At 42.6% G+C, this 25686-nt stretch overlaps 1 protein-coding gene across 1 annotated transcript in view; it reads left to right on the top strand.

Annotated features, from left to right (window-relative positions):
- The window catches only part of LOC123994228 (endothelin receptor type B-like), a 46396-nt gene extending 29466 nt beyond the window's left edge, over positions 1-16930 (top strand). Inside the window, exons 5-7 of the mRNA XM_046296766.1 lie at positions 15298-15431; positions 15536-15644; positions 16774-16930. Of these exons, the coding sequence (XP_046152722.1) occupies positions 15298-15431; positions 15536-15644; positions 16774-16911 (381 nt within the window). The 3' untranslated portion in view covers positions 16912-16930. The remainder of the gene's footprint in view (positions 1-15297; positions 15432-15535; positions 15645-16773) is intronic.
- The last annotated feature ends 8756 nt before the right edge of the window (positions 16931-25686 follow it).

The following is a 25686-nucleotide window of genomic DNA, read 5'->3' as shown; positions in this document are numbered from 1 at the left end:
GTTGTATCTCCTGTGATATGTGTTGTCTATAAGTGTTGTATCTCCTGTGATATGTGTTGACTATAAGTGTTGTATGTCCTGTGATATGTGTTGTCTATAAGTGTTCTATGTGGATGGGTTGGGGTGTAGGGTTGGAGCATAGTCTGAAGGTAGGGAGGGGCAGCTGTTCCATAGGGAAAAACCATCTTGTAGTGGATGGGAGTTTCAACTGGAAGCGAGTGGAGTGTGCAGAGGAGCGGGTGACTTGGAAAGATTGAAAACCAGGCGGGCTGCAACGTTCTGATTAAGTTGAGGAAAAACGCATGTCAACAATGTTATACATTGTCTGACCTCTGTAATTGCCGACAAGGGTTTTGCCACCAAGTACTAAGTCATGTTTTGCAGAGGGGTCAAATACTTATTTCCCTCATTAAAATGCAAATCAATTTATAACATTTTTGACCTGCGTTTTCTGGATATTTTTGTTGTTTTTCTGTCTCTCACTGTTCAAATAAACCTACCATTAAAATTATAGACTGATTATTTATTAAATTATAGACTTGGTCAGTGGGCAAACGTACAAAATCAGCAAGTGATCAAATACATTTTTCCCTCACTGTAGATTTTTAGTCGGGCCTTTTTGGTAGTTTTCCTCGAGCTCAGAGATTTCAGATTCAAAGACCTTCAGTTACCCACCGTATTTCTCTTCAACCCTTTAGTTTAGGAAATGACCTGTCCCCTCAGATAGGCTTTCAATGCATTCCAAAGAATGAAACTGTCAGGAGCGGAGGATTTGTTTGTCAAAGTAAAACATATTCATTTGCTCTTTGAAGAATGCACAAAATTCAGGTTGCTTCAGTGTAGAATTTAGTCTCCATCTATATGCTCCATTTACCTTGGTAGGAATGGAGATTGATAATACCAGAGGAGAATGGTCACTAGGCAATCTGGGGAGATACTCGATATCTAACACTCTATGAAACAGTTGTGTCGAAAGTAAAAAGTTATCTATGCGTGTGTGTGTCTTGTGTGGGTGTGAATAAAAAGAGTAGTCCCTATCCTGTGGGTGCAACTGTCTCCAGATGTTTACTAAATTGAGATCCTTCATGATTGACATGGTGAGCTTGGCGACTTTGGTAAGAAGGGAGGGTTTTTCAGAGGACCTATCAAGAACTGTATCTAAACAAAAATTGAAATCTCCTCCAGCCAGTAGCCATCCTGGTGGTGCTTGAGCAGCCTGAAGGAAGACATTCTGAATAAACCTATTGTCATCGAAGTTAGAAACATATTCAATAGGGTCCAAGACTGTGAAAACATATTCCCCTGCACCAAAACAAACCTGCCCGAGGGATCAGAGATGGTGTTGTTGACTGTGAAAACATATTCCCCTGCACCAAAACAAACCTGCCCGAGGGATCAGAGATGGTGTTGTTGACTCTGAAAACATATTCCCCTGCACAAACAAACCTGCCAGAGGGATCAGAGATGGTGTTGTTGACGCAGAAGGGGATGTGTCTACTTATCAAAATTGCAGCTCCTCTTGCTTTGGAGTTAAAAGAGGATGCAAAAACTTGTCATACACATTCCCTCTTTAGTTTCTTGTGTTCACTGGATGTAAGATGTGTGTCTTCTTTCGGTTCTGTTGGCGCGTTCGATTTCCAACGGCTTGGTGAAGTTGATTATGCCTAGGACATCATGGATCCATTGAGTGAAGAAACAGACCGGGTCACAGCCCTTGCTGTTCTCTTTCAATCCCACCACAGGGATATTGCTACGTCTGCTCTGGTTCTCCATCTGGTCTACCTTGTTTTTGAGATAGACATTGTCCTTCTGCAGCTCTATCAGAACCTGGTCATGTCTAGTGACGGTATATTCAACTGTGCTAATGCGCAACTCAGCCTCAGTCGTTCTCAAAAGGAGATCATTCAGGGAGGATTTCAGGTCGTCAATGGAAGAATGTTCAGAGTTAATCTTGCTAATCTTGCTATGCTAATCTTGCTAGCTGTAGCGTTATCGTTTTCTTGGCAATCAACAATGTTTTGGTCATCCTTTTTGCATCTCGGCCATGGCTTTTTGGGAAAGTAAATACTTGACAATTTATCTGCCGATGTTAGAATATTGTTTCAACGTTGTTATTTAGGTAATAATAGGATAACTTTGAAGAGCTCGGTTGGTCAACGCTCTGCTCCGAGGCATCACGTGCTCCCCAAGCTGCAGGGGTTTCAGGTCACAAGCGGGGAGCCCAGCCAACAATGAGTTGCAGTATACAGGAGATGACCTGTGCCTGGATTAGGACCTGCGCCGCTTCCTGTGTGAGGTCGTACTCTACTGATGCTGTAGCTCTTGGAGCGGGCCTTTGATGTTATCAGAAAACGACAGGGTGTTGTCCAGGGTCACGCCAAGGTTCTTTGCATTCTATGAGAGCGGCATGCCTTCCCCGGGAGGAAGAGCAGCTCCACCTTGTTGAGGTTGAGCTTGAGGTGGTGGGCAGAAATCCAAGATGAGATATTTGTCAGGCACGGAAAGATGCGTGTCGCCACCTGGGTGTCAGAAGGGGGAAGGAGAAAAGTAGTTGAGTGTCATCCTCATAGCAATGATAGGAGAGACCATGTGAGGATATGACAGAGCCAAGTGACTTGGTGTATGGAGAGAAGAGGGCCTAAAACCGAATCCTGGGGGACACCAGTAGTGAGAGTACGTGGTACAGACGCAGATCCTCTCCGTGTATTTGTATTTATTATGGATCCCCATTAGTTCTGCCAAGGAAGCAGCTACTCTTCCTGGAGTACAGCAAAATTAAGGCAGTTATACATTAAAAAAAATATTTTTGTGGTACCTGACCACACAACTGAACAGTAGTTCAGGTGAGACAAAACTAGGGCCTGTAGGACCTGCCTTGTTGATAGTGTTGTTAAGAAGGTAGAAACTAGGGCCTGTAGGACCTGCCTTGTTGATAGTGCTGTTAAGAAGGTAGAAACTAGGGCCTGTAGGACCTGCCCTGTTGATAGTGTTGTTAAGAAGGTAGAAACTAGGGCCTGTAGGACCTGCCTTGTTGATAGTGTTGTTAAGAAGGTAGAAACTAGGGCCTGTAGGACCTGCCTTGTTGATAGTGTTGTTAAGAAGGTAGAAACTAGGGCCTGTAGGACCTGCCTTGTTGATAGTGTTGTTAAGAAGGTAGAAACTAGGACCTGTAGGACCTGCCTTGTTGATAGTGTTGTTAAGAAAGTAGACACTAGGGCCTGTAGGACCTGCCTTGTTGATAGTGTTGTTAAGAAGGTAGAAACTAGAGCCTGTAGGACCTGCCTTGTTGATAGTGTTGTTAAGAAGGTAGAAACTAGAGCCTGTAGGACCTGCCTTGTTGATAGTGTTGTTAAGAAGGTAGAAACTAGAGCCTGTAGGACCTGCCTTGTTGATAGTGTTGTTAAGAAGGTAGAAACTAGAGCCTGTAGGACCTGCCTTGTTGATAGTGTTGTTAAGAAGGCAGAAACTAGGGCCTGTAGGACCTGCCTTGTTGACAGTGTTGTTAAGAAGGTAGAAACTAGGGCCTGTAGGACCTGCCTTGTTGATAGTGTTGTTAAGAAGGTAGAAACTAGGGCCTGTAGGACCTGCCTTGTTGATGGTGCTGTTAAAAAGGTAGAGCAGCGCTTTATTATGGACAGACTTCTCCCCATCTTAGCTACTGTTGTATCAATATGCTTTTTACCATGACATGCTCAATTTCCACATTATTTATTACAAGATTTAGTTGAGGTTTAGGTTTTTAGTGAATGATTTGTCACAAATACAATGCTTTTAGTTTTAGAAATATTTAGGACTAACTTATTCCTTGCCACCCACTTTGAAACTAACAAACTATTTGTTAACCTCTCTATGGTAGGGATCGCATCCCACCTGGCCAACATTCAGTGAGATGGCAGAGTGCCAAATTCAAATACAGAAATACTCATTATAAAAATTCAGAAAACAAAACTATTTTACATAGGTTTAAATGTTAACTTCTTGTGAATCCAACCACGGTGTCAGATTTTTAAAATGTTTTACGGCAAAAGCATACCTTACGATTATTTGAGAACAGCACCCAGCAGACAAATCATTACAACAGTAACCAGCCAAGTAGAAGAGTTACACAAGTCAGAAATAGAGAGAAAATTAATCACTTACCTTTGATGATCTTCATATGTTTGCACTCTGAAGACATTCATTTCTTCAATAAATGTTCCTTTTGTTCGATAAAGTGTCTCTTTATATCCAAAAACCTCTGTTTTGTTCACACGTTTTCTTCAGTAATCCACAGGCTCAAACGCAGTCACAACAGGCAGACAAAAAATCCAAATTGTATCCGTAAAGTTCATATAAAGATGTCAAACTATGTTTATATTCAATCCTCAGTTTGTTTTTAGCCTAAATAATCGATAATATTTCAACCGGACAATAATGTCATCAATATAAAAGGTAAAGAAGAAAGGCACTCTCTCGGTCGCGCTCATGAAAAAGCTCTGTGACACGTAAGGGTCCACTAATTCAGACTGCTCTTACTCCCTCATTTTTCAGAATACAAGCCTGAAACAATTTCTAAAGACTGTTGACATCTAGTGGAAGGCATAGAAACTGCCATTTGAGTTCTAAGTCAATGGATACTGTAATGGCATTGAATAGAAAACTACAAAAAAAATCAAATCCTACTTCCTGAATGGATTTTTCTCCTGCCAAATCAGTTCTGTTATACTCACAGACATTATTTGAACAGTTTTGGAAACTTTAGAGTGTTTTTTACTAATTATATGCATATCCTATATTCTGGGCCTTCTGGGTAGAAGGCAGTTTAATTTGGGCATGCTTTTCATCCAAAATTCCAAATGCTGCCCCCCACCCTAGAGAAGTTAAGTGTTGCAGTCATTTCAGTCGCTGTAGTAGCTGCCATGTATAGTCGGGAGTCATCCTTATACATAGACATACTGGCTTTACTCAAAGCCAATGACCTGTCGTTAGTAAAGATTGGGAAAAGAAATGGACCTAGACAGCTGCCCTGGGGAATTCCTGATTCTACCAGTAATGTGCCTAGACAGCTGCCCTGGGGAATTCCTGATTCTACCTGGATTATGTTGGAGGAGGCAGAGCCTGAGACGCCCAGCCCTGAGAGGATGGAGAGGAGGACCTGATGGTTCACGTGTCGAAGGCAGCGGATAGATCTAGGAGGATGAGAACCGAGAGAGAGTCAGCTTGGAAGTGTGGAGAGCCTCCGTGACATAGAGGAGAGCAGTCTGGGTTGAGTGACCCGTCTTGAAGGTTAGCATCTAGAATATTGTTCTGAAAGAGATAGCGAGAGAGTTGGTTAGAGACAGCACGCTCAAGTGTTTTGAAAAGAAAAGAAAGAAGGGATACAGGTCTGTAGTTTTTGACGTCTGATGAGTCGAGTGCTGGTTTCTTGAGGAGGGGAGCGACTCTGCCATTTTGAAGTCAGAGGGGATGCAGCCAGTGGTCAGGGATGAGTTGATGAGGGAAGTGAGAAGGTCTCCAGAGATGGTCTGGAGAAGGGAGGAGTGGATGGGGTCAAGTGGGCAGGTTGTCAGGTGGCCAGACCTCACTAGTCACAGATTTTCATCAGGAGAGAGAGGAGAGAAAGAGGTCAAGGCGTAGGGTAGTTCTTTGTCAGTGGGAATGGTGGTCTCAATAGGATGAGTGAATGAGGAGCGGATGTCATCAACCTTCTTTTCAAAGTGTTTGACAAAGTCGTCCGCAAAGAGATAGGAGGAGGGGGTGGAGGATTGAGAAGGGAGGGGAAGGTGGAAAATAATTTCTTAGGATTAGAGGCAGAAGCTTGACATTTAGAGTGTTAGAAAGTGGCTTTAGCAGCAGATACAGAGGAACAGAAGGAAGAGAAGAGGGAGTAAAATAATGATTTAGTTTTCCTCCATTTTCACTCAGCTGCCTGCAGCCCTGTTCTGTAAGCTCCCAATGAGTCATTCAGCTGCCTGCAGCCCTGTTCTGTAAACTCGTTAGGAGTCACTCAGCTGCCTGCAGCCCTGTTCTGTAAGCTCCCAATGAGTCATTCAGCTGCCTGCAGCCCTGTTCTGTAAGCTCACAATGAGTCACTCAGCTGCCTGCAGCCCTGTTCTGTAAGCTCACAATGAGTCACTCAGCTGCCTGCAGCCCTGTTCTGTAAACTCGTTAGGAGTCACTCAGCTGCCTGCAGCCCTGTTCTGTAAGCTCACAATGAGTCACTCAGCTGCCTGCAGCCCTGTTCTGTAAACTCGTTAGGAGTCACTCAGCTGCCTGCAGCCCTGTTCTGTAAGCTCCCAATGAGTCATTCAGCTGCCTGCAGCCCTGTTCTGTAAGCTCCCAATGAGTCATTCAGCTGCCTGCAGCCCTGTTCTGTAAGCTCACAATGAGTCACTCAGCTGCCTGCAGCCCTGTTCTGTAAGCTCCCAATGAGTCATTCAGCTGCCTGCAGCCCTGTTCTGTAAGCTCCCAATGAGTCACTCAGCTGCCTGCAGCCCTGTTCTGTAAACTCGTTAGGAGTCACTCAGCTGCCTGCAGCCCTGTTCTGTAAGCTCCCAATGAGTCACTCAGCTGCCTGCAGCCCTGTTCTGTAAACTCGTTAGGAGTCACTCAGCTGCCTGCAGCCCTGTTCTGTAAGCTCCCAATGAGTCATTCAGCTGCCTGCAGCCCTGTTCTGTAAGCTCCCAATGAGTCACTCAGCTGCCTGCAGCCCTGTTCTGTAAACTCGTTAGGAGTCACTCAGCTGCCTGCAGCCCTGTTCTGTAAGCTCCCAATGAGTCATTCAGCTGCCTGCAGCCCTGTTCTGTAAACTCCCAATGAGTCATTCAGCTGCCTGCAGCCCTGTTCTGTAAACTCGTTAGGAGTCACTCAGCCACGGAACAGGAGGGAAGGGCAGAGCCGGCCTGGAGTAAAGGGGACAGTGTGTGTCATAGGATGTGGAAAGGGAGGAGTGTGGGGTCGAAGAGACAGAATCAGGAGACAGAAGGGAGAAGGATTTAACAGAAGGTAGAGTTGATAAGATAGAATAGGAGAAAGTAGTGGGAGAGAGAGAGCGAAGATTGTGATGGACAATGACCATCTGGGTAGGAGCTGAGTGGTTAGGGTTGGAGGAAAGGGAGATTGAAAAGGAAACAAAGTAGTGATCAGAGACCAAAGATCAAAAGAGGCAAGGATGGGAAAGAGTTGTGTCTAGCTCATTGAGGAACTCTCCAAGGTGTCTAGCTCATTGAGGAACTCTCCAAGGTGTCTAGCTCATTGAGGAACTCTCCAAGGTGTCTAGCTCATTGAGGAACTCTCCAAGGTGTCTAGCTCATTGAGGAACTCTCCAAGGTGTCTAGCTCATTGAGGAACTCTCCAAGGTGTCTAGCTCATTGAGGAACTCTCCAAGGTGTCTAGCTCATTGAGGAACTCTCCAAGGTGTCTAGCTCATTGAAGAACTCTCCAAGGTGTCTAGCTCATTGAGGAACTCTCCAAGGTGTCAAGCTCATTGAGGAACTCTCTGAGGTGTCTAGCTCATTGAGGAACTCTCCAAGGTGTCTAGCTCATTGAGGAACTCTCCAAGGTGTCTAGCTCATTGAGGAACTCTCCAAGGTGTCTAGCTCATTGAGGAACTCTCTGAGGTGTCTAGCTCATTGAGGAACTCTCCAAGGTGTCTAGCTCATTGAAGAACTCTCCAAGGTGTCTAGCTCATTGAGGAACTCTCCAAGGTGTCTAGCTCATTGAGGAACTCTCCAAGGTGTCTAGCTCATTGAGGAACTCTCCAAGGTGTCTAGCTCATTGAGGAACTCTCCAAGGTGTCTAGCTCATTGAAGAACTCTCCAAGGTGTCTAGCTCATTGAGGAACTCTCCAAGGTGTCTAGCTCATTGAAGAACTCTCCAAGGTGTCTAGCTCATTGAGGAACTCTCCAAGGTGTCTAGCTCATTGAGGAACTCTCCAAGGTGTCTAGCTCATTGAGGAACTCTCCAAGGTGTCTAGCTCATTGAGGAACTCTCCGAGGTGTCTAGCTCATTGAGGAACTCTCCAAGGTGTCTAGCTCATTGAGGAACTCTCCAAGGTGTCTAGCTCATTGAGGAACTCTCCAAGGTGTCTAGCTCATTGAGGAACTCTCCAAGGTGTCTAGCTCATTGAGGAACTCTCCAAGGTGTCTAGCTCATTGAGGAACTCTCCAAGGTGTCTAGCTCATTGAGGAACTCTCCAAGGTGTCTAGCTCATTGAAGAACTCTCCAAGGTGTCTAGCTCATTGAGGAACTCTCCAAGGTGTCTAGCTCATTGAAGAACTCTCCAAGGTGTCTAGCTCATTGAGGAACTCTCCAAGGTGTCTAGCTCATTGAGGAACTCTCCAAGGTGTCTAGCTCATTGAGGAACTCTCCAAGGTGTCTAGCTCATTGAGGAACTCTCCGAGGTGTCTAGCTCATTGAGGAACTCTCCAAGGTGTCTAGCTCATTGAGGAACTCTCCAAGGTGTCTAGCTCATTGAGGAACTCTCAAGGTGTCTAGCTCATTGAGGAACTCTCCAAGGTGTCTAGCTCATTGAGGAACTCTCCAAGGTGTCTAGCTCATTGAGGAACTCTCCAAGGTGTCTAGCTCATTGAGGAACTCTCCAAGGTGTCTAGCTCATTGAAGAACTCTCCAAGGTGTCTAGCTCATTGAGGAACTCTCCAAGGTGTCAAGCTCATTGAGGAACTCTCTGAGGTGTCTAGCTCATTGAGGAACTCTCCAAGGTGTCTAGCTCATTGAGGAACTCTCCAAGGTGTCTAGCTCATTGAGGAACTCTCCAAGGTGTCTAGCTCATTGAGGAACTCTCTGAGGTGTCTAGCTCATTGAGGAACTCTCCAAGGTGTCTAGCTCATTGAAGAACTCTCCAAGGTGTCTAGCTCATTGAGGAACTCTCCAAGGTGTCTAGCTCATTGAGGAACTCTCCAAGGTGTCTAGCTCATTGAGGAACTCTCCAAGGTGTCTAGCTCATTGAGGAACTCTCCAAGGTGTCTAGCTCATTGAAGAACTCTCCAAGGTGTCTAGCTCATTGAGGAACTCTCCAAGGTGTCTAGCTCATTGAAGAACTCTCCAAGGTGTCTAGCTCATTGAGGAACTCTCCAAGGTGTCTAGCTCATTGAGGAACTCTCTGAGGTGTCTAGCTCATTGAGGAACTCTCCAAGGTGTCTAGCTCATTGAAGAACTCTCCAAGGTGTCTAGCTCATTGAGGAACTCTCCAAGGTGTCTAGCTCATTGAAGAACTCTCCAAGGTGTCTAGCTCATTGAAGAACTCTCCAAGGTGTCTAGCTCATTGAGGAACTCTCCAAGGTGTCAAGCTCATTGAGGAACTCTCTGAGGTGTCTAGCTCATTGAGGAACTCTCCAAGGTGTCAAGCTCATTGAGGAACTCTCTGAGGTGTCTAGCTCATTGAGGAACTCTCCAAGGTGTCAAGCTAATTGAGGAACTCTCTGAGGTGTCTAGCTCATTGAGGAACTCTCCAAGGTGTCTAGCTCATTGAGGAACTCTCCAAGGTGTCTAGCTCATTGAGGAACTCTCCAAGGTGTCTAGCTCATTGAGGAACTCTCCGAGGTGTCTAGCTCATTGAGGAACTCTCCGAGGTGTCTAGCTCATTGAGGAACTCTACAAGGTGTCTAGCTCATTGAGGAACTCTCCGAGGTGTCTAGCTCATTGAGGAACTCTCCAAAGTGTCTAGCTCATTGAGGAACTCTCCAAGGTGTCTAGCTCTTAACAATGTTAAGCTTGAGTGGACAGCAGAGAGTGACATCATGGAATTCAAATGAGATGGACAGGTGAGAAAAGAGAACATCTCCACTTAGGAGAAATGAGTAGCCCTGTGCCACCACTGTGATGACCAGATGCTCTCGGACTATGAGAGAAACATAGTCAGATGAAGAGAGAGCAGCTGGAGTAGCAGTGTTCTCTGGGGTGATCATGTCTCTGCTGGTGAATTTATTTTCATCAGAAAAACTCTCTGTTTTATGACAGATTGAATATCAGTTGTGCTGCTACTTCAGTGTGTATTCTCTTACAAAAAACATTCACAGTTTCACGTGTGGAATCGAAGATTCACATGTGGTTGAAATAATGTTATTTTCCTCACGTGAAAAGATGTTAAAATGTTGCAGTAGCAGTGTAGCAGGGTAGCAGTGATTTACGCGACATTTGTGGAACAGTGGACAGAGTCATTTTTTGGGTGGGCAGGTTAATGCATCACGTTCTGCTGCATGAAGGTCACTGCCTGAGGGGCAATCCTTATTATAAATGCCTCATGGGTTTAGGTCAAATGTCGTACCCCATCAGAACTCAAAATATTACCTTGTTTTACTCCAATTTTTGTAAACAAGGTCAATGTAAACAAACACTGCATAGCCTCAACATATTGTTAAACCTATAGTGTTGGTATCATGGTCAGTCCTTGCATCCATACCCGTGTCTTTGAATTTGAGAGTGGTTGTACTTCTCCAGCCCCACCCTTCAGCTTTTTACTGAAACAGTGGCAGAGGAAACACTGTTAATGCTTCATTGAAAGGTTGCTGCTTTATTAAACACCTTTAGTAAAAGTGTTATTATATGGTGCAGTTCTGAGGGAGTTTCTGTTTCTACCACACTGGAAAGCAAAACTGCTGAAGTCGAGGACAAAATTCGGAGTATTGCAAACAAAAATAATAATATTGAAAGCAAAATATAATATATTTCAAAATCATTTTGAAATGTGGGAACTAATGAATTGTAAATGGAAGCAAAATTATTTATTTTTTAATAATAATACGATTAAATAAAACACTTTCCTGTAGTTTCCCCTGTCTTTAGTTGCTACTCTCCTGTAGTTTCCCCTGTCTTTAGTGGTTACTTTCCTCTAGTTTCCCCTGTCTTTAGTTGTTACTTTCCTGTAGTTTCCCCTGTCTTTAGTTGTTACTTTCCTGTAGTTTCCCCTGTCTTTAGTGGTTACTTTACTGTAGTTTCCCCTATCTTTAGTTGTTACTTTCCTGTAGTTTCCCCTGTCTTTAGTTGATACTTTCCTGTAGTTTCCCCTATCTTTAGTTGTTACTTTCCTGTAGTTTCCCCTGTCTTTAGTTGTTACTTTCCTGTAGTTTCCCTGTCTTTAGTTGTTACTTTCCTGTAGTTTCCCCTGTCTTTAGTTGTTACTTTCCTGTAGTTTCCCTGTCTTTAGTTGTTACTTTCCTGTAGTTTCCCTGTCTTTAGTTGTTACTTTACTGTAGTTTCCCCTATCTTTAGTTGTTACTTTCCTGTAGTTTCCCCTGTCTTTAGTTGATACTTTCCTGTAGTTTCCCCTATCTTTAGTTGTTACTTTCCTGTAGTTTCCCCTGTCTTTAGTTGTTACTTTCCTGTAGTTTCCCCTGTCTTTAGTTGTTACTTTCCTGTAGTTTCCCCTGTCTTTAGTTGTTACTTTCCTGTAGTTTCCCCTGTCTTTAGTTGTTACTTTCCTGTAGTTTCCCCTGTCTTTAGTTGTTACTTTCCTGTAGTTTCCCCTGTCTTTAGTTGTTACTTTCCTGTAGTTTCCCCTGTCTTTAGTTGTTACTTTCCTGTAGTTTCCCCTATCTTTAGTTGTTACTTTCCTCTAGTTTCCCCTGTCTTTAGTTGTTACTTTCCTCTAGTTTCCCCTGTCTTTAGTTGTTACTTTCCTGTAGTTTCCCCTGTCTTTAGTTGTTACTTTCCTGTAGTTTCCCCTGTCTTTAGTTGTTACTTTCCTGTAGTTTCCCCTCTTTAGTTGTTACTTTCCCCTATCTTTACTTGTTACTTTCCTCTAGTTTCCCCTGTCTTTAGTTGTTACTTTCCTCTAGTTTCCCCTGTCTTTAGTTGTTACTTTCCTCTAGTTTCCCCTATCTTTAGTTGTTACTTTCCTCTAGTTTCCCCTATCTTTAGTTGTTACTTTCCTCTAGTTTCCCCTCTTTAGTTGTTACTTTCCCCTATCTTTAGTTGTTACTTTCCTCTAGTTTCCCCTATCTTTAGTTGTTACTTTCCTGTAGTTTCCCCTATCTTTAGTTGTTACTTTCCTCTAGTTTCCCCTATCTTTAGTTGTTACTTTCCTGTAGTTTCCCCTCTTTAGTTGTTACTTTCCTGTAGTTTCCCCTGTCTTTAGTTGTTACTTTCCCCTGTCTTTAGTTGTTACTTTCCTGTAGTTTCCCCTATCTTTAGTTGTTACTTTCCTGTAGTTTCCCCTCTTTAGTTGTTACTTTCCCCTATCTTTAGTTGTTACTTTCCTCTAGTTTCCCCTGTCTTTAGTTGTTACTTTCCTGTAGTTTCCCCTGTCTTTAGTTGTTACTTTCCTGTAGTTTCCCCTGTCTTTAGTTGTTACTTTCCTGTACTTTCCCCTATCTTTAGTTGTTACTTTCCTCTAGTTTCCCCTATCTTTAGTTGTTACTTTCCTGTAGTTTCCCCTGTCTTTAGTTGTTACTTTCCTGTAGTTTCCCCTCTTTAGTTGTTACTTTCCCCTATCTTTAGTTGTTACTTTCCCCTATCTTTAGTTGTTACTTTCCTCTAGTTTCCCCTCTTTAGTTGTTACTTTCCCCTATCTTTAGTTGTTACTTTCCTCTAGTTTCCCCTATCTTTAGTTGTTACTTTCCCCTATCTTTAGTTGTTACTTTCCTCTAGTTTCCCCTATCTTTAGTTGTTACTTTCCCCTATCTTTAGTTGTTACTTTCCTCTAGTTTCCCCTATCTTTAGTTGTTACTTTCCTCTAGTTTCCCCTATCTTTAGTTGTTACTTTCCTCTAGTTTCCCCTATCTTTAGTTGTTACTTTCCTCTAGTTTCCCCTATCTTTAGTTGTTACTTTCCCCTATCTTTAGTTGTTACTTTCCTCTAGTTTCCCCTCTTTAGTTGTTACTTTCCCCTATCTTTAGTTGTTACTTTCCTGTAGTTTCCCCTCTTTAGTTGTTACTTTCCTCTAGTGTCCCCTGTCTTTAGTTGTTACTTTCCTGTAGTTTCCCCTGTCTTTAGTTGTTACTTTCCTGTAGTTTCCCCTCTTTAGTTGTTACTTTCCTGTAGTTTCCCCTGTCTTTAGTTGTTACTTTCCTGTAGTTTCCCCTCTTTAGTTGTTACTTTCCTGTAGTTTCCCCTCTTTAGTTGTTACTTTCCTGTAGTTTCCCCTGTCTTTAGTTGTTACTTTCCCCTATCTTTAGTTGTTACTTTCCTGTAGTTTCCCCTCTTTAGTTGTTACTTTCCTCTAGTGTCCCCTGTCTTTAGTTGTTACTTTCCTGTAGTTTCCCCTGTCTTTAGTTGTTACTTTCCTGTAGTTTCCCCTCTTTAGTTGTTACTTTCCTGTAGTTTCCCCTGTCTTTAGTTGTTACTTTCCTGTAGTTTCCCCTCTTTAGTTGTTACTTTCCTCTAGTGTCCCCTGTCTTTAGTTGTTACTTTCCTGTAGTTTCCCCTGTCTTTAGTTGTTACTTTCCTGTAGTTTCCCCTGTCTTTAGTTGTTACTTTCCTGTAGTTGCCCCTGTCTTTAGTTGTTACTTTCCTGTAGTTTCCCCTGTCTTTAGTTGTTACTTTCCTGTAGTTTCCCCTCTTTAGTTGTTACTTTCCTGTAGTTTCCCCTGTCTTTAGTTGTTACTTTCCCCTGTCTTTAGTTGTTACTTTCCTGTAGTTTCCCCTCTTTAGTTGTTACTTTCCTCTAGTGTCCCCTGTCTTTAGTTGTTACTTTCCTGTAGTTTCCCCTGTCTTTAGTTGTTACTTTCCTGTAGTTTCCCCTCTTTAGTTGTTACTTTCCTGTAGTTTCCCCTGTCTTTAGTTGTTACTTTCCTGTAGTTTCCCCTGTCTTTAGTTGTTACTTTCCTGTAGTTGCCCCTGTCTTTAGTTGTTACTTTCCTGTAGTTTCCCCTGTCTTTAGTTGTTACTTTCCCCTATCTTTAGTTGTTACTTTCCTGTAGTTTCCCCTGTCTTTAGTTGTTACTTTCCTGTAGTTTCCCCTGTCTTTACATTTACATTTACATTTAAGTCATTTAGCAGACGCTCTTATCCAGAGCGACTTACTTTAGTTGTTACTTTCCTGTAGTTTCCCCTCTTTAGTTGTTACTTTCCCCTATCTTTAGTTGTTACTTTCCTGTAGTTTCCCCTGTCTTTAGTTGTTACTTTCCTGTAGTTTCCCCTGTCTTTAGTTGTTACTTTCCTCTAGTTTCCCCTGTCTTTAGTTGTTACTTTCCTGTAGTTTCCCCTCTTTAGTTGTTACTTTCCCCTATCTTTAGTTGTTACTTTCCTGTAGTTTCCCCTGTCTTTAGTTGTTACTTTCCTGTAGTTTCCCCTGTCTTTAGTTGTTACTTTCCTGTAGTTTCCCCTCTTTAGTTGTTACTTTCCCCTATCTTTAGTTGTTACTTTCCTGTAGTTTCCCCTATCTTTAGTTGTTACTTTCCCCTATCTTTAGTTGTTACTTTCCTCTAGTTTCCCCTATCTTTAGTTGTTACTTTCCCTATCTTTAGTTGTTACTTTCCTGTAGTTTCCCTGTCTTTAGTTGTTACTTTCCTGTAGTTTCCCCTGTCTTTAGTTGTTACTTTCCTGTAGTTTCCCTGTCTTTAGTTGTTACTTTCCTGTAGTTTCCCCTCTTTAGTTGTTACTTTCCTGTAGTTTCCCCTGTCTTTAGTTGTTACTTTCCTGTAGTTTCCCCTGTCTTTAGTTGTTACTTTCCCCTATCTTTAGTTGTTACTTTCCTCTAGTTTCCCCTGTCTTTAGTTGTTACTTTCCCCTATCTTTAGTTGTTACTTTCCTGTAGTTTCCCCTGTCTTTAGTTGTTACTTTCCTGTAGTTTCCCCTGTCTTTAGTTGTTATTTTCCTGTAGTTTCCCCTGTCTTTAGTTGTTACTTTCCTGTAGTTTCCCCTGTCGTTGGTTGTTACTTTCCTGTAGTTTCCCCTGTCGTTGGTTGTTACTCAGCCTTTGCTTGCTTTTCTCCAGTTGTAAGTTTTGGCTCATTCATTCCAGCAACGTAGCACCTTGCATCTCACTGCTGGTTTGTTTCTGAAGCTAGAGCAGGGTCCTGGTTGGTCCCTGGATGGGAGACCAGATACAGCTGGGTTAGTGGTAAAAAAATAAACGTGGGACTCATGTAAAATAATAACAGATATAAATTATTCACAGGATTTTTTCATGTTTTTGTTTTGCAACGGCGGGGCCTCTGAGCTTGAATTCTTTCTAACAACATGTGGTAGTGTGTGTGTGTACAGTATATAACAGCAGCCCAGAGGGAGCCTTCTTCACATGACCTTTCACATAAAGACGTTAAAAATAAACTCAGCAATCTCTGCTGTCATCAAATATATGAACTCTGATAACCTATGTGATATACATGCTGTGTAAACGCCCTATATGTGTCTGTGTAGCGTCGCGAGGTGGCTAAGACAGTCTTCTGCTTGGTGGTGATCTTTGCACTGTGCTGGCTACCGCTCCATCTCAGCCGCATCCTGAAGAAAACCATCTATGATCAGAACGACCCCAACCGCTGTGAACTACTCAGGTACACACACCATGTCTGCCCGGTGGTCCATTGTTCTGTGGTTCCTGACTTCCTGTTGATGTAATGCTGACCCCTGATCTATAACCCCTGATTAACCCCTGTAGTTTCCTACTAGTGATGGATTATATCGGTATCAACATGGCGTCTCTCAACTCCTGTATCAACCCTGTCGCTCTCTACTTCGTCAGCCAGAAGTTCAAAAACTGTTTCAAGGTGAGAGTATTTTATCATACAGCTGTCTGCAGAAATGGAAAACGAAAACCTCTATTTAATCTGCAGCTGTTATGAACCCTCTACCTCCATTTAATCTGCAGCTGTTATGAACCCTCTACCTCCATTTAATCTGCAGCTGTTATGAACCCTCTACCTCCATTTAATCTGCAGCTGTTATGAACCCTCTACCTCTATTTAATCTGCACCTGTTATGAACCCTCTACCTCTATTTAATCTGCAGCTGTTATGAACCCTCTACCTCCATTTAATCTGCAGCTGTTATGAACCCTCTACCTCTATTTAATCTGCAGCTGTTATGAACCCTGTACCTCTATTTAATCTGCAGCTGTTATGAACCCTCTACCTCTATTTAATCTGCAGCTTTTATGAACCCTCTACCTCTATTTAATCTGCAGCTGTTATGAACCCTCTACCTCTATTTAATCTGCAGCTGTTATGAACCCTCTACCTCTATTTAATCTGCAGCTGTTATGAACCCTCTACCTCCATTTAATCTGCAGCTGTTATGAACCCTCTACCTCCATTTAATCTGCAGCTGTTATGAACCCTCTACCTCCATTTAATCTGCAGCTGTTATGAACCCTCTACCTCTATTTAATCTGCAGCTGTTATGAACCCTCTACCTCTATTTAATCTGCAGCTGTTATGAACCCTGTACCTCCATTTAATCTGCAGCTGTTATGAACCCTCTACCTCCATTTAATCTGCAGCTGTTATGAACCCTCTACCTCCATTTAATCTGCAGCTGTTATGAACCCTCTACCTCTATTTAATCTGCAGCTGTTATGAACCCTCTACCTCCATTTAATCTGCAGCTGTTATGAACCCTCTACCTCTATTTAATCTGCACCTGTTATGAACCCTCTACCTCTATTTAATCTGCAGCTTTTATGAACCATCTACCTCTATTTAATCTGCAGCTGTTATGAACCCTCTACCTCTATTTAATCTGCAGCTGTTATGAACCCTCTACCTCTATTTAATCTGCAACTGTTATGAACCCTCTACCTCCATTTCATGAAAGAGATAAAGGGATTGCAATGTACCAACATTCAGATAGAAACTAAAGCTGAGGCATTGAATCTAACTCGTATTTCTGTGTCTGTAGTCTTGTCTGTGCTGCTGGTGTACAAGGAGCAGGAATGTGATTCCAGAGAGAGGCGGTGTCCGCTGGAAGGGAAGCTGTCATGGCAACGAACTCGACAGAACAAGCTCTCGTTCCAGTCAGAAATACACCTCCACCTAAACAAACACACACACACACACACACACACACACACACACACACACACACACACACACACACACACACACACACACACACACACACACACACACACACACACACACACGTACATTCATGCATGAACACACACTAGCCCTTCCCTCCTGTCCAGCTAAACCCAACCTAACCCAGTCCCATCCCTCTCCTTCTAAACCCAACCTAACCCAGTCCCATCCTCACTCCTTCTAAACCCAACCTAACCCAGCCCCATCCCCTCTCCTTCAAAACCCAATGTAAACCAGTCCCATCCCCTCTCCTTCTAAACCCAACCTAACCCAGCCCCATCCCCCTCCTTCTAAAAACCCAACCTAACCCAGCCCCATCCCATCCCATCCCCTCTCCTTCTAAACCCAACCTAACCCAGTCCCATCCCCTCTCCTTCTAAACCCAACCTAACCCAGACCCATCCCCTCTCCTTCTAAACCCAACCTAACCCAGCCCCATCCCTCTCCTTCTAAACCCAACCTAACCCAGTCCCATCCCCTCTCCTTCTAAACCCAACGTAAACCAGTCCCATCCCCTCTCCTTCTAAACCCAACCTAACCCAGTCCCATCCCCCCTCCTAAACCCAACCCAACCTAACCCAGCCCCATCCCATCCCCTCTCCTTCTAAACCCAACCTAACCCAATCCCATCCCCTCTCCTTCTAAACCCAACCTAACCCAGACCCATCCCCTCTCCATCTAAACCCAACCTAACCCAGTCCCATCCCCTCTCCTTCTAAACCCAACCTAACCCAGACCCATCCCCTCTCCTTCTAAACCCAACCTAACCCAGCCCCATCCCCTCTCCTTCTAAACCCAACCTAACCCAGCCCCATCCCCTCTCCTTCTAAACCCAACGTAAACCAGTCCCATCCCCTCTCCTTCTAAACCCAACCTAACCCAGTCCCATCCCTCTCCTTCTAAACCCAACCTAACCCAGTCCCATCCTCACTCCTTCTAAACCCAACCTAACCCAGTCCCATCCCCTCTCCTTCTAAACCCAACCTAACCCAGTCCCATCCCCTCTCCTTCTAAACCCAACGTAAACCAGTCCCATCCCCTCTCCTTCTAAACCCAACCTAACCCAGCCCCATCCCCTCTCCTTCTAAACCCAACCTAACCCAGCCCCATCCCCTCTCCTTCTAAACCCAACCTAACCCAGACCCATCCCCTCTCCTTCTAAACCCAACCTAACCCAGACCCATCCCCTCTCCTTCTAAACCCAACGTAAACCAGTCCCATCCCCTCTCCCTTGGCCCCATTCCCAGTCACTTGTTCTTACTGGGACTGACGGGTCGACAATGCTGTGACATCACTGTGTAGCAATGAAACAGACAGCCTGCATCGGACGAAAACAAACCAATGACCCAAGCTAGCCCTATTACATACCATGGAGTGAAGCAAAGCAAAGCTAGCCCTAATACTTACCATGGAGGAAGCAAAGCTAGCCCTAATACTTACCATGGAGTGAAGCAAAGCTAGCCCTGATACTTACCATGGAGGAAGCAAAGCTATCCCTAATACTTACCATGGAGGAAGCAAAGCTATCCCTAATACTTACCATGGAGGGAAGCAAAGCTATCCCTAATACTTACCATGGAGGGAAGCAAAGCTATCCCTAATACTTACCATGGAGGGAAGCAAAGCTATCCCTAATACTTACCATGGAGGGAAGCAAAGCTATCCCTAATACTTACCATGGAGGGAAGCAAAGCTATCCCTAATACTTACCATGGAGGGAAGCAAAGCTAGCCCTAATACTTACCATGGAGGGAAGCAAAGCAAAGCTAGCCCTAATACTTACCATGGAGGGAAGCAAAGCAAAGCTATCCCTAATACTTACCATGGAGGGAAGCAAAGCTATCCCTAATACTTACCATGGAGGGAAGCAAAGCTATCCCTAATACTTACCATGGAGGGAAGCAAAGCAAAGCTAGCCCTAATACTTACCATGGAGTGAAGCAAAGCAAAGCTATCCCTAATACTTACCATGGAGGGAAGCAAAGCTAGCCCTAATACTTACCATGGAGGGAAGCAAAGCTAGCCCTAATACTTACCATGGAGTGAAGCAAAGATAGCCCTAATACTTACCATGGAGGGAAGCAAAGCTAGCCCTAATACTTACCATGGAGGGAAGCAAAGCTATCCCTATTACTTACCATGGAGGGAAGCAAACCTATCCCTAATACTTACCATGGAGGGAAGCAAAGTTATCCCTAATACTTACCATGGAGGGAAGCAAAGCTATCCCTAATACTTACCATGGAGGGAAGCAAAGCAAAGCTAGCCCTAATACTTACCATGGAGGGAAACAAATTAAAGCTATCCCTAATACTTACCATGGAGGGAAGCAAATTAAAGCTATCCCTAATACTTACCATGGAGTGAAACAAATTAAAGCTATCCCTAATACTTACCATGGAGTGAAGCAAATTAAAGCTATCCCTAATACTTACCATGGAGTGAAACAAATTAAAGCTATCCCTAATACTTACCATGGAGTGAAACAAATTAAAGCTATCCCTAATACTTACCATGGAGTGAAGCCAGGCTAGCCTTAATACTTACCATACTGACATCTGAATTAGATGTTGAGTTACACATGATGACCAGACCAGACAAAAGCTAGTGTTTCTCACAGTAGCAGACAAGGTTTATCTCAATACTGGCATCAGACAGAGAGGGGCCAACTTAATGTCTGCAGGGCTGGAGCATCATGTGACACACAGCACAGAGCAGAGCCAGGAGAGGACAGAGATGAAATGCCATGGCACATTAGAGTCATGCGGTCGGATCGACTTCACAAAGACCGTTAACAAGCGACAGGTAAATCTCTGTAATACTGTTATGATCATGTTAAGATCTGTGTATGCTGTTGTTTCGTCTTCTTACAGCTAGTGGTCCTCTGTAGAAAGCCTTACCTGAGATTGCAAAGTTCCCAGAACTTTCTCATAATTACCAGGTTTTCCCGAAGTCCTGGTTGGTGGATTCTGGATTTCCTGTCTAGGCCTATTCTCTCCTGATTCTGGGAACCTTCCAAACCGGAATGTCTGGAAAACCTGGGGATTTTGGGGAAAGTTAGCATCATTTTGTAACCCTAATATAGCCTTCCCACCAGTATGTATACAGCTTCCAACTTGGTCTAAAGATTGCCTGAGTGCCTTCAGATGTATTTTTATAAAAAAATATCTTATTGCAAGACATTTTTCAAACTGTCCAAATTATTACCACTTATCTTTACAAATACTGTATTCTATGTTGTGATTATCATCATATATATTTACTATACCAATGTTTTTTCCTATTATGTCAAATATAACTATTGCTGGAGTTTTTCATATTAACAAAGCTTTTCTATTGAACCTATACCTGTATCTATTACCTGTATAACTAACCTGCCTGTATTTAATGCAGCAATAAATACTATTTTATCACATTGTGGTTTCAAACTCTCTGGATCCCAATATGGTTAGAGTCAACCCTCAGAATAATATAACTCTAGATCCAATATGGTTAGAGTCAACCCTCAGAATAATATAACTCTGGATCCCAATATGGTTAGAGTCAACCCTCAGAATAATATAACTCTGGATCCCAATATGGTTAGAGTCAACCCTCAGAATAATATAACTCTGGATCCAATATGGTTAGAGTCAACCCTCAGAATAATATAACTCTGGATCCAATATGGTTAGAGTCAACCCTCAGAATAATATAACTCTGGATCCAATATGGTTAGAGTCAACCCTCAGAATAATATAACTCTAGATCCAATATGGTTAGAGTCAACCCTCAGAATAATATAACTCTGGATCCAATATGGTTAGAGTCAACCCTCAGAATAATATAACTCTGGATCCAATATGATTATAGTTAACCCTCAGAATAATGTTACTCTACTCAGACAGGCCAGCGTGTTACTCTACTCAGACAGGCCAGCGTGTTACTCTCCACTCATATTCAGACAGGCCAGTGTGTTACTCTACTCAGACAGGCCAGCGTGTTACTCTACTCAGACAGGCCAGCATGTTACTCTGCTCAGACAGGCCAGCGTGTTACTCTACTCAGACAGGCCAGCGTGTTACTCTACTCAGACAGGCCAGCGTGTTACTCTACTCAGACAGGCCAGCGTGTTACTCTGCTCAGACAGGCCAGCGTGTTACTCTACTCAGACAGGCCAGCGTGTTACTCTCCACTCATATTCAGTCCAGCGTGTTACTATACTCAGACAGGCCAGCGTGTTACTCTACTCAGACAGGCCAGCGTGTTACTCTCCACTCATATTCAGACAGGCCAGTGTGTTACTCTACTCAGACAGGCCAGCGTGTTACTCTACTCAGACAGGCCAGCGTGTTACTCTGCTCAGACAGGCCAGCGTGTTACTCTACTCAGACAGGCCAGCGTGTTACTCTACTCAGACAGGCCAGCGTGTTACTCTACTCAGACAGGCCAGCGTGTTACTCTACTCAGACAGGCCAGCGTGTTACTCTACTCAGACAGGCCAGTGTGTTACTCTACTCAGACAGGCCAGCGTGTTACTCTCCACTCATATTCAGACAGGCCAGTGTGTGTGTGTGTGTGTGTGTGTGTGTGTGTGTGTGTGTGTGTGTGTGTGTGTGTGTGTGTGTGTGTGTGTGTGTGTGTGTGTGTGTGTGTGTGTGTGTGTGTGTGTGTGTGTGTGTGTGTGTGTATACTGACAGAGTGAGTGTAGATTGACAGAGAGTGTGTAGACTGACAGAGTGTGTGTTTGTGTGTGTGTAGACTGACCGAGTGTGTGTGTGTGTCTATACTGACAGAGTGAGTGTAGATTGACAGAGTGTGTGTGTGTGTTTAGACTGACCGAGTGTTTGTAGACTGGCAGATTTTGTGTGTGTCTATACTGACAGAGTGAGTGTAGATTGACAGAGAGTGTGTGTGTAGACTGACAGTGTGTGTAGACTGACAGAGTTGTTGTGAGGGTGCGTGAATAGACACTCACAGAGATCTCTACACCTGTGGTTAGATTATTGAGATCTCTACACCTGTGGTTAGATTATTGAGATCTCTACACCTGTGGTTAGATTATTGAGATCTCTACACCTGTGGTTAGATTATTGAGATCTCTACACCTGTGGTTAGATTATTGAGATCTCTACACCTGTGGTTAGATTATTGAGATCTCTACACCTGTGGTTAGATTATTGAGATCTCTACACCTGTGGTTAGATTATTGAGATCTCTACACCTGTGGTTAGATTATTGAGACCTCTACACCTGTGGTTAGATTATTGAGATGCCTTTTTTCCCCTCCACGGGATGTTCCTCCCCAACATTCCTTAGTTGAAAGACATTCTAGAATCACTCAAACATTTTGTAATCTAACATACTAGAATGTAACATTCTAGAATCACTCTCTGAAGGTTCGCACACATCGCACCGAATTTGGATCAAGAATTCGTCTGCCGGTTGTTCAGCGTGCTGTGTTTTAGGGCTTTTTTGTGGCTTTTTCAGGCGATTCTGCACAAAATCGGTGCGCACTCAGTTCGCAAATAATGTTCAGACGTGCTCAATACTCTCTACCAGCAAATGCTATTGGTGTGTCTGAGCCCTAACATTGTTTAATCTAACATTCTGTAATCTAACATTCTAGAATCACTAACATTCTGTAATCTAACATTCTAGAATCAATAACATTCTGTAATCTAACATTCTAGAATCACTAACATTCTGTAATCTAACATTCTAGGATCACTAACATTCTGTAATCTAACATTCTAGAATCACTAACATTCTGTAATCTAACATTCTAGAATCACTAACATTCTGTAATCTAACATTCTAGAATCACTAACATTCTGTAATCTAACATCTAGGGCCGCAGGTAGACTAGCGGTTAAGAGCATTGGGCCAGTAACCTAAAGGTTGCTGGTTCAATTCTCTGAGCCGACTAGGGGGGAAATATGTTGCTGTACCCTTGAGCAACGCACATGCTAAATGACAAAAATGTAATCTAACATTATATACTAAACAAAAATATAAACGCAACAATTGCAAAGATTTTCATGTAAGGAAATCAGTCAATGTAAATAAATGCATTGGGCCCTAATCTATGGATTTAACATGACTGGCAGGGGCACAGAGGGGATAGGCCCACCCACTGGGCAGGGCACAGAGGGGATAGGACCACCCACTGGACAGGGGCACAGAGGGGATAGGACCACCCACTGGGCAGGGGAACAAAGGGGATAGGCCCACCCACTGGGCAGGGGCACAGAGGGCATAGGCCCACCCACTGGGCAGGGGCACAGAGGGGATAGGCCCACCCACTGGGCAGGGGCACAGAGGGGATAGGCCCACCCACTGGGCAGGGGCACAGAGGGGATAGGCCCACCCACTGGGCAGGGGCACAGAGGGCATAGGCCCACTCACTGGGCAGCCAGGCCCAGCCAATCTAAATTATATTTTTTTCCCCACAAAGGGGCTTTATTACAGACATAAATACTTCTCAGCACCTCAGCATGTCAATTGTACGTTTCCTCAAAACTTGAGACATCTGGGCATTGTGTTGTGTGAGAAAACTGCACATTTTAAAGTGGCCTTTTATTGTCCCCAGCACAAGGTGCACCTGTCTAATGGTCATGATGTTTAATCAGCTTCTTGATATGTGACACCTGTTAGGTGGATATAATATCTTGGCTAAGTATAAATGCTCACTAACATGTTTGTAAACCTATTTTATGCCAAAGAACATTGAGAGAAAAAAGCTTTTTGTGAGTATAGAACATTTCAGGGATCTTAAACACTTTACGCCTTTATATTAGTGTTCAGTATCCCTTTAATATTCTGTAAACTTTGGCTTCATCACTTTACATGTTGCCTTTATATTAGTGTTCAGTATCCCTTTAATATTCTGTAAACTTTGGCTTCATCACTTTACATGTTGCCTTTATATTAGTGTTCAGTATCCCTTTAATATTCTGTAAACTTTGGCTTCATCACTTTACATGTTGCCTTTATATTAGTGTTCAGTATCCCTTTAATATTCTGTAAACTTTGGCTTCATCACTTTACATGTTGCCTTTATATTAGTGTTCAGTATCCCTTTAATATTCTGTAAACTTTGGCTTCATCACTTTACATGTTGCCTTTATATTAGTGTTCAGTATCCCTTTAATATTCTGTAAACTTTGGCTTCATCACTTTACATGTTGCCTTTATATTAGTGTTCAGTATCCCTTTAATATTCTGTAAACTTTGGCTTCATCACTTTACATGTTGCCTTTATATTAGTGTTCAGTATCCCTTTAATATTCTGTAAACTTTGGCTTCATCACTTTACATGTTGCCTTTATATTAGTGTTCAGTATAGAATCCCTTTAATATTCTGTAAACTTTGGCTTCATCACTTTACATGTTGCCTTTATATTAGTGTTCAGTATAGAATCCCTTTAATATTCTGTAAACTTTGGCTTCATCACTTTACATGTTGCCTTTATATTAGTGTTCAGTATAGAATCCCTTTAATATTCTGTAAACTTTGGCTTCATCACTTTACATGTTGCCTTTATATTAGTGTTCAGTATAGAATCCCTTTAATATTCTGTAAACTTTGGCTTCATCACTTTACATGTTGCCTTTATATTAGTGTTCAGTATCCCTTTAATATTCTGTAAACTTTGGCTTCATCACTTTACATGTTGCCTTTATATTAGTGTTCAGTATCCCTTTAATATTCTGTAAACTTTGGCTTCATCACTTTACATGTTGCCTTTATATTAGTGTTCAGTATCCCTTTAATATTCTGTAAACTTTGGCTTCATCACTTTACATGTTGCCTTTATATTAGTGTTCAGTATCCCTTTAATATTCTGTAAACTTTGGCTTCATCACTTTACATGTTGCCTTTATATTAGTGTTCAGTATCCCTTTAATATTCTGTAAACTTTGGCTTCATCACTTTACATGTTGCCTTTATATTAGTGTTCAGTATCCCTTTAATATTCTGTAAACTTTGGCTTCATCACTTTACATGTTGCCTTTATATTAGTGTTCAGTATCCCTTTAATATTCTGTAAACTTTGGCTTCATCACTTTACATGTTGCCTTTATATTAGTGTTCAGTATAGAATCCCTTTAATATTCTGTAAACTTTGGCTTCATCACTTTACATGTTGCCTTTATATTAGTGTTCAGTATAGAATCCCTTTAATATTCTGTAAACTTTGGCTTCATCACTTTACATGTTGCCTTTATATTAGTGTTCAGTATAGAATCCCTTTAATATTCTGTAAACTTTGGCTTCATCACTTTACATGTTGCCTTTATATTAGTGTTCAGTATAGAATCCCTTTAATATTCTGTAAACTTTGGCTTCATCACTTTACATGTTGCCTTTATATTAGTGTTCAGTATCCCTTTAATATTCTGTAAACTTTGGCTTCATCACTTTACATGTTGCCTTTATATTAGTGTTCAGTATCCCTTTAATATTCTGTAAACTTTGGCTTCATCACTTTACATGTTGCCTTTATATTAGTGTTCAGTATCCCTTTAATATTCTGTAAACTTTGGCTTCATCACTTTACATGTTGCCTTTATATTAGTGTTCAGTATAGAATCCCTTTAATATTCTGTAAACTTTGGCTTCATCACTTATACATGTTGCCTTTATATTAGTGTTCAGTATAGAATCCCTTTAATATTCTGTAAACTTTGGCTTCATCACTTTACATGTTGCCTTTATATTAGTGTTCAGTATAGAATCCCTTTAATA

This window comes from Oncorhynchus gorbuscha, linkage group LG13, assembly GCF_021184085.1.
Source record: "Oncorhynchus gorbuscha isolate QuinsamMale2020 ecotype Even-year linkage group LG13, OgorEven_v1.0, whole genome shotgun sequence".
NCBI lineage: Eukaryota > Metazoa > Chordata > Actinopteri > Salmoniformes > Salmonidae > Oncorhynchus > Oncorhynchus gorbuscha.
This window is presented reverse-complemented; position numbering and strand designations above follow the sequence as displayed.